Source organism: Haplochromis burtoni, unplaced genomic scaffold, assembly GCF_018398535.1.
Source record: "Haplochromis burtoni strain Fernald_Lab_line unplaced genomic scaffold, NCSU_Asbu1 Contig_65, whole genome shotgun sequence".
Classification (NCBI taxonomy): Eukaryota; Metazoa; Chordata; class Actinopteri; order Cichliformes; family Cichlidae; genus Haplochromis; species Haplochromis burtoni.
The window spans coordinates 1,986,579-1,995,156 of NW_024582426.1; the positions used below are offsets into that span (position 1 = coordinate 1,986,579).

An 8,578-nucleotide genomic window follows, 5' to 3' on the forward strand; every position below is an offset into this window, starting at 1 on the left:
CAGATATTACCTTGCCACCTCCCAACGAATATTTATGGTAAATGGCCTGTATTTGTATAGCGCTTTTCTAGTCCCTAAGGACTCCAAAGCGCTTTACACAACCAGTCATCCACCCATTCACACACACATTCACACACTGGTGATGGCGAGCTACATTGTAGCCACAGCCACCCTGGGGCGCACTGACAGAGCTGCCGAACACTGGCGCCACCGGGCCCTCTGACCACCACCAGTAGGCAACGGGTGAAGTGTCTTGCCCAAGGACACAACGACCGAGACTGTCCGAGCCGGGGCTCGAACCGGCAACCTTCCGATTACAAGGCGAACTCCCAACTCTTGAGCCATGATCGCCCCAAGTTGTCCTCTGATGCACATATATTTTTCCATACTTTTCTCCCCAAGACCAACATACATATGTAGAACCGTACACTCACCAGCCAGAGCTACCTATTACACCAAGTAACCCAAGCAGCCAGGGAATGTTCAGCTTATTGATGTGGCCTTCCACAACAGTCCCAGTTTTCTTTGTGGCTCCTTGGGAAAATTAATTGCTTACCTTTTATCTGGTATAGAAGGCACATATTTTTGTTGCGTTACCAATGACTGCTGCTACATACTCAACACATATTTGTTCTTGTTTTAAATCCCAAATTTATTCATTTACAGGGGCTGTTGGTCATCATGGTGACAACCTAGTAGAGAAAGTTTTGACTATGCTAAAACTCTTACCGGGTCATGTGACAGACGTGCAGGTGGACATGCTGGAGCTCACAAGTCTGCATAAAACCCCTCACTCCAAGAGTATCCTGGCCCCTGGCTGTCTTGCACAGATTCAGTGAGTGTATTTAATTTTTCTATTAATTTAGAGCATTCACCACATTCCCCGTCATGTAGAATCTAATAAGGGTGACTTGGCAATAGCTCGTCACATCATAAAGGCAACATCCAAGTGTTGCTACAGCAATGACCAGCTTGGGGTGTTAGTTTTTGCCACAGGGCTACTCTGACCCCATTATTTACAATACTTGCAGAAGTACCACATATCACTTATATACATCTTAGTACATATTGAAGACATACGTAGCATTTTGATATTGTTTTTGCTGTCTGATTTATTATAACCATTTGATCAATCATTTCACCTAATTTCAGCCAATTGTTAAAACAATAAATGTCAGTATTTGTGCAGTATTGCCGTGTATAGCTATAACCTACCTGCAACAATATTTCTCAAGTGAAGATCTGAAATATTTTATTTTGGCATTTCATACAATGTGTTTGCACTTTAAATTCCGAGTCCACGGTTCTCTGGCGTAAGACGGGTTATTCAGTCTTTGCTGGCAATGAGTTGCTGCCCCGAGTTAATGAGTTTAAGTATCTAAAGTTTTTGTTCGCAAGTGGAGTTGGAGACTTACAGCTGCTGTGGCTGTGCCAGTCCAAATCAATAAACTGGTACACAAAGGTAAAGCTGTCCATTTACTGGTTTCTCTACATGCAGTGGTATAGTGACCAAAGAAATAAGGAGGCAGATAGAAGTGGCAGAAATGTGCTTCCTCTGATGTCTGTGTGTGCTCAACCTCGGTAGTAGGGTGAGGAGCTCAGTCATTGAGGAGAGGTTGACAGTAGTGCTGCTACATCCTTTTTATGTAGAGGTTGTTCCACTGAGGTTGTTTGGGGATATAACCAGAATGCCTTCTAGGTGATGCGTTTCAGGCATGTCAAACTGGGATGAGATCCCAGTGCAGGCTCATGACATGCTAGATTACGTCTGTCCGCTGGCTTTGGAACACCTTGGTGGCCAGGGAGAGGGAATTTGCTAGTCCTACAACCCAGACCCTGATAATTGGTTTAAAAAAAAGAAAAGAAAGAAGATGGTTGGATGGATAAAATCCTTTTGTCTAAACAGAGTTTAGACAGGTCAGCTCTCTTGCCTCATAAAGCCAGCTTTCCTTTCCTAATTTTATATGTTATGGGAAAAAATTACTTTTGTTTACAGAAAGGACCCTGTTTCTTACAGTGAAAGCATGACTATTCATTTAAGAGAGCATTTTTTTTTAAGAAAATAAATAAGGCTGATATCCCACAAGTAAGTTAAATTGAAATAGAGTAACAGCTATATTTGGATTTGAACTCTACACCATTTAGGGCCTTTCTGTGTTTCCAGTTTCCATGATCTTGCTGTCCTAATGTGGTTTTCCTCTTGGTGCTCCAGCTTCCTACCGCAGTTTAGACATGCAGGCTAGATTAATTGGAGACTTTACACAATTATATTGTTGTCTCTTTTTATATTACTGTCTTCTATAAATTGGCAATGAGTAAAAAGGCATCCTTTAACACAACCTAAAAGTAGATTTCTCCCCAAGCCAGGCATACTTATGGACAAATGCACACTTACCAGCCAGAGCTACCCACTCCATCAAGTGGCCTAAGTAGCACATGATCAACATTAGTGCCAATAGTTGAGTGAAACCTGCCTCTGGTCTTAGCTCTGCAGATGCGCATGCTAGGCGCCTGCGGTGGTGCTGTTATCCATGGCAAGGATTAGTCCTACATCAAGTGTTCCATTCTGGATTTGCCCCTTTATGTGGTTGCTGGAGGAAAAGACTTTGACTGAGAAGAAGAGTTTAGTGGACTGAGCTGTCATGCCGCATGTCTGACTGCGGTGATTTCATGAATGGACTCACACATACTGAATGTTTTGAGCTATGGTAAAGATTCTCTTGTAAGAGAACCCGTTTTTCTAGTTGGTGTTCCCCTTGTAATTATTTAAGGACATCTAGGCAGGGTTACCCCAACATGTGGTTGGATGTACAGTTCAAGTTTGGATTCCTATCTACCAAATAACTACGGTATACCCACAAATTACTGTAGTTGCTCTGAATAGCTGCACATCAGAATTAAATCTGGATAATTACAAGTACAGCATCAACAAGGTTGCCCTCTCATTGTTAATTTTATGATGGTATAAATGGGCCACCCCAAGGAAAACTGATAACAGAAACGAAGGTACCAACCACAATCACTGTTCCTGAGCTTTTCACCAAATATGACCAGACTCCCAGCCTAACACCAGATCTTAAAACATTTAGATGATCCATTCAGATATTGTGAACAAGCTCTGCCAAGAGCTCAGATTTTTTTTAAAAAAGAATGCAGATAAGTATTGCTGAAAGTAATAAGTAAATGACGACAGTCTCGGTGGAGAATATCTGTGATCAGGGCCAGTTGGATCAGCAGGAGAGTTATTCCCTACACTATCTCTAAGCAGATGATCCAGCTGAGCCTTATCACAGATGTGTAGGAGATTGAAATGCTGCTGAAGCAGAGCAAGGGAGATGCCTAGAATTCCCACTTTCTTTAACTGGCCTCAAGTGCACAGCTCGCTGCAGGAAGTGTTTATGTCAATCATTCTAATATGTTCAAGACAGAGTTCCTTAAATGCATGTTTTTAGAGGTCTACTGTTCTTCCCTCCTACTGGATGTTTATTCACCCATGATGTTTTTTAGCTATTTTTAGCGTGGGTAACAGAGTGTTTTTATTGGTTTTGTTATGTATGCCATCTCAACCCTTTAAATATTAGGTGTGGATTTAATTTAGACCTTTTGTATGATATTTCCCTCTGTAATTCCAGGATATTTTTATAGATTACTATGTCTTAAACATTCTGTGGGTGGCTGTTGATTCTAGCTCTACAGGCAAGACCCCACACTTACTGTGCAATTACTCTAGTATTGTCTTTCATAACCTGGTGTGAATTTCCATATCCTACAGCCTGACTCTGTGGTTGTAGTAATCATGCCAGAAAGAAAGCATACAGCATGTGGGTGAGTGCACATGCAAACCTAGGCTCTTCGTGCAGTGTTTTTGTATATTTGCTATTTCTATGCTACTACTGTCCTTTTTTTCAGCCATTAAACGGCACCAGGGTGCGCCACTTCGTGTATATAGAAAGATGATGAGTGAAAGTGGCAGTCAAAGTGTTGTTTTATATGCGCGTGTGTGTGTGTTTGTGGTCAAGTACGTTCGAGTCCCGTCTGTATAATTTGCTGTGCTTGGATTCACAGCCCTTTTGATCCTGAGTAGGACATTTGAACCCCATTGGCAGAAGGCACAGAGTTTTCCTCAGTCTCAGACTGAACCCTGCACCCCCGTCATCTGGCCGCCTTGGACCTTGATGCTGTGGCGGGAGTGTGGGCAGAAGCAAGTATGGGTGGCCAAGGTGAACTGGGCCTGCCTTGGGAGCTGTAGAGATTGAGCCAAGCAGTGTTACTGACCGCACCCTGCCATGAGAAAACACTACATGGCTGCCATCTCCACAAATCTGGCCTGCAGATCCCTCATGCATACCACCAGAAAAGAGGGAAAACACCTATTTCTGTCCCAGCTGGGAAATATGAGCATGAATAAAAGCCATGAACACTGATTTCGAACAGTATGAGAAAAGTAACAAAAACAGCCTAGATAGTAAAGGGTGGAGAGGATAAAGCAAATGACAGGCAGTTGAGGATAGCCAAGCCTGTTTTTACTCTACCAAGAATAAGAGTAGAGTATGAAAAGTCACCACGTTTCTTCTACGGTTTCTCCTTAAAGGTTAGAGATTGTTTTGTTATTCTATACTTAGACAGTGAATAGTGGCATGAACAGCTGAATGAGTCTTTCAGTGATTTATAAGCTTAGCAACCATTCTGTTCCTTGCCAACAGTATAGTATGAGTTCCTATACAGTCCTGCATAAGGTAGACACACAAGAAGAAGGTTCAAGCATAGTTGAACTATGCTGCATAGGATGTGGCTTCTGGTCAAATGTGAGGTTTTTGCCTTTGTATTTGAATGAACATTTATAGTAACTGGTTTCAGTGTTGGCTGATTTTACAACTAATGATAAATGTTTCGTATACAGAAAGTGTGCCCAAAGGAAAAGACACAAAAAGGGAAAATGACTTTTTCATTTCTTAAAAATAATAGTCGATCCAAAGTGAGAACCAGTTTTGCTTTGTATCTTTTGATTATTGCATTAAATTGTGAAAATAATTTCTTATCCTTTAATAAAATTGAGCCAGTTTTCAATCTGATTTTATTCACTTTCACTTTTCCTAAAGGTTAATGACAGATAAAGCTGATTTGGAAAATAAAGTTTATATCAGTGTCTAAGATGCAAAGTTTTAGCCATAATAATACATTTAAGGATGGAGTAAGCTGATGTGTCTTGTGGTTCTCCTCTTAAGTTGTTTCTGTTTCATTCACTCCCTAATTCTGCTTACTCTTCTGAAGAAGGTATCTCAAGCTGAAACTCAGAGTACATCAATCAAATAGATTACGTGCACCTGAACAACATGTACTCTGTGTTCCCATCAAGACTGAGATAACATAACCTTTTCAGTCCTGTATGCTGTCTTCTACTCTGTGGTTTAATTTACGCTGCAGAACACAAGAGCTGTTCAGGAAACTTTGTGTGTATTTGTTAACTGAGTTGATAAAACATCTCCCTAAAATGGTACTTTACTTCCTCCAGGCCCATTCCTTCAAAGAGCCCCTACTGCTGGCTTTTATTTGAAATGTGAATGTAGCCAAGACAGAGGAGGAGAGGAAGACTCCTGCATTTCCATTTCCCCCCCATCAAGATCCTTTGATTTTTAACCTTCTCCCACATTTTACCATTCTGCCAGTGCTGCAAAAAAGAAACTTTTTAACATGTCTTTACTATAACCCTGTTCAGAAGACTTGACTTTCTTTCACTTAGGCATAAAGATTTAATCGACATCTTTTATGCATGTTTTAATGTTAATGTGATTTTTTTTTTTTTTTTTTTTGTGTTAAATGGAAAGCTCAAACTGCCACATGAGAATTCACAGCCACTCTATTTGGCTTTTGTAGCATCATTAAATAATTAATTCATAAGTAATACTATAAATGCATTTCTCTTCTTGCAAAAGAAATGCATACAAAAAGAAAATAAGTTTGGGGAAATAAATGGAGGAAGCAGCAATGGCAAATAGAGATGTAAATATGGAAACTAACCACGAAAAATGAATGAAATCATAAATACAAATAAAAATTACACGTGAAAGTAGACAAATAGAAGTATCAGTACAAAAGTAAATAAAACTGTGTGAAACGGACAACAAATGGGCACGCTGTCTATGTTGATTTTCCTTTATTTCAGTGACACACTACTGATAGTTTCTTTTTCACTTTTGCCTCTCCACCTACGTATGCAGATTTCTACCTCTGACACACACTCTCTACTCTCCGGCCTCACAAATTACAAATCACAGAAAATGATTATGAGCTTGTTAGCCAAAAATCACCCCCACATCCCACCAACCTCCCTGGCATCCCCCTTTGTGTTCACTACACCACACCTCCCCTGAAGCTGAGCTCGGGACCACACCTCTGCCACAGAAGCGCCCATTTATTTTACATTTTATGAATTGACACATTTCATTTTCCTAATTATTTTGGTGCATTTGATATTATTTATTTGCTGTAGCAGTTTATAGTTGTCTTTGACGTGTTAAATTAAATGTACATTATTTCTATGAATGAAATTACTCAGACATTTCTTTACTCCGTGCATTTTATTTTATGTCAAAGCCTCGAACCTACATTATCCACAATGACTGATTCAATTCAGATTCAGAAATTTTAGACTAGCAGTGGCTTATGTAAACACAAGGACCAGGATCTATAGGTTATATTAACATTTTAGTTTTTAGCTCCAATCAGGGCAGATTTAAGCAACATCACTTGAGGACATTTCATTCTATTTGACTTCACGTGCAGCCAACACCTATAGGGAGATGACTTTTGTGCAAAATTTCTTAAGCTTCCTTTCCTTTAACGATTGCGTATTTCACTGTTTTATTTGGAGTAGTTAAAGGAAAAACCTTTTACTAATTATTAAAGAAGTGCACTTTTAAGACACATAGAACTGACCCTCAAATTCACATCAGTTTGTTTTACTATTTTTTTATTATTATTATTTATTTATTTATCTGTTTGTGGTGTGCCTCTCCCATCATTCCCTCGCTTCCTGCAAAACTCCTCTGCCTCTTTTTCTCTCCATAAATTCACTGGGTCATTTGTCCCTCTCGCCAGAACACACAGACGCTCAAGGCCAGGTCTGGTTTTACTCCCCCGCCCTCTTTCTCTCTCGTGTCATGTCCTGTGCTAGATGGGGATGTTTACAGAAAACCAACAGTGTTTTTTACCCCATTAAACACACTCCATAAATTAACTCACCAAGGAATGGGTATGACCTTGCACAATTCTGTTAGTCCATGTGTATTACGTGCAGTTCTACTGGAAAATACACAGATCATCTAAATCAGGTGGGATGGGAAATGGATTACTCTCTGGGTTTGCAGTCTGCTGAGTGTGAAACTTCAATACTCTTTAACACATTGGGATTAGTAATGTTGGTTTGCACTAGAGCGTAATGTAGTTTGTTAATGTCACTTTTTGCAGAGATGCCAGCGTACTTTATGAAGTAGTTTCATAGATCTTATATAAAAGATCTGCATACCCTTTAGGACTGATAAGGGAAGTCGGTGTTTGGTTGCCTTAGTCTTCAGTCACACAAGCCTGGAGACTGGCCTATGACCCGCCTGACAATCTCTGGGAACTAGAGAAAAATCTATATTCCACTGGTTGATGAGTGGTCTATAGAGCTTACTGGCTGGTGTTTGGTTAAAATCAGTCTCGAAGAGAGTGCTGCACCAGAACTCTTGTTGTGATTGCTTTGGTTGCCTGTATTTTGTATGAAAGATGGAGTCAGAAGTGGAAACTGTTGCTTTCAAAGTTAAAAATTATGCCTCACCACTGCAACCAGCATTTCAAAATACAAATGCAAAACATTTCTACCGCATGGCAAGTAGTTTGCAAGTATTTGCTGTCAAGTTGATGACTTCCATGCAAACTGTGGGTGACTGTGGGAAACTGCTAGCAATCACAACAATTCCAGAAAGGATTTTGGTGCAGAAATGTATAATGCATTGTGGTCAGTTTCAGACTAGCAACTGCAGCAACCTCCAGAAAACAACCAGTTCCGGAATACACACTTTTCACAGTATGCTTGGTAGTTGCCAGATGGACACTAACGGGTCTAAGCCTGTGTGAAGGAGACCTAACTTGCACTCTGTTAATGGCTACTGAGGGGTCCAGTTCAGTAGAAGTCTGTGATTATCTCATTGCTCACTTAGCTAAAACCTCAGTAGAAACTTACCTAATGAGTTTATTGTGTCAGTCGTTAGTTTTAAGTCACTACATACTCACTACATGTAATCCTGTAACTGTTAGATACCAGTGAAGGTAAGTGAGGAAATAAGGGTGCTTTGGTTTTGATGTGCGGGGAGTTTCCAGGTGGCGAATGAAATGACCATCTAATACTTTTCCTTCAGTCGTTATCAGTCACATGTATCAGTAGTATGACTCCTTTCTGAATCATAAACACTGAATTTTGTGGCAAACATGCACATACATGTTTGACAAAATAATGAACTGGGGGGGGCTCATGAAATCCTGAGTCACCATGGTTTAAACTATCCTATTATGCTGCATCATACTTCCAGGAATGTTA

At 40.2% G+C, this 8,578-nt stretch overlaps 1 protein-coding gene across 2 annotated transcripts in view; it reads left to right on the forward strand.

Annotated features, from left to right (window-relative positions):
- scfd2 (sec1 family domain containing 2) overlaps window positions 1–8,578 on the forward strand; it is a 60,107-nt gene that overhangs the window by 2,048 nt on the left and 49,481 nt on the right. For both annotated transcript variants that reach the window (XM_014333886.2, XM_042221393.1), the window contains exon 2: window positions 667–835. In XM_014333886.2, coding sequence (XP_014189372.2) covers window positions 667–835 — 169 coding nt within the window. The remainder of the gene's footprint in view (window positions 1–666; window positions 836–8,578) is intronic.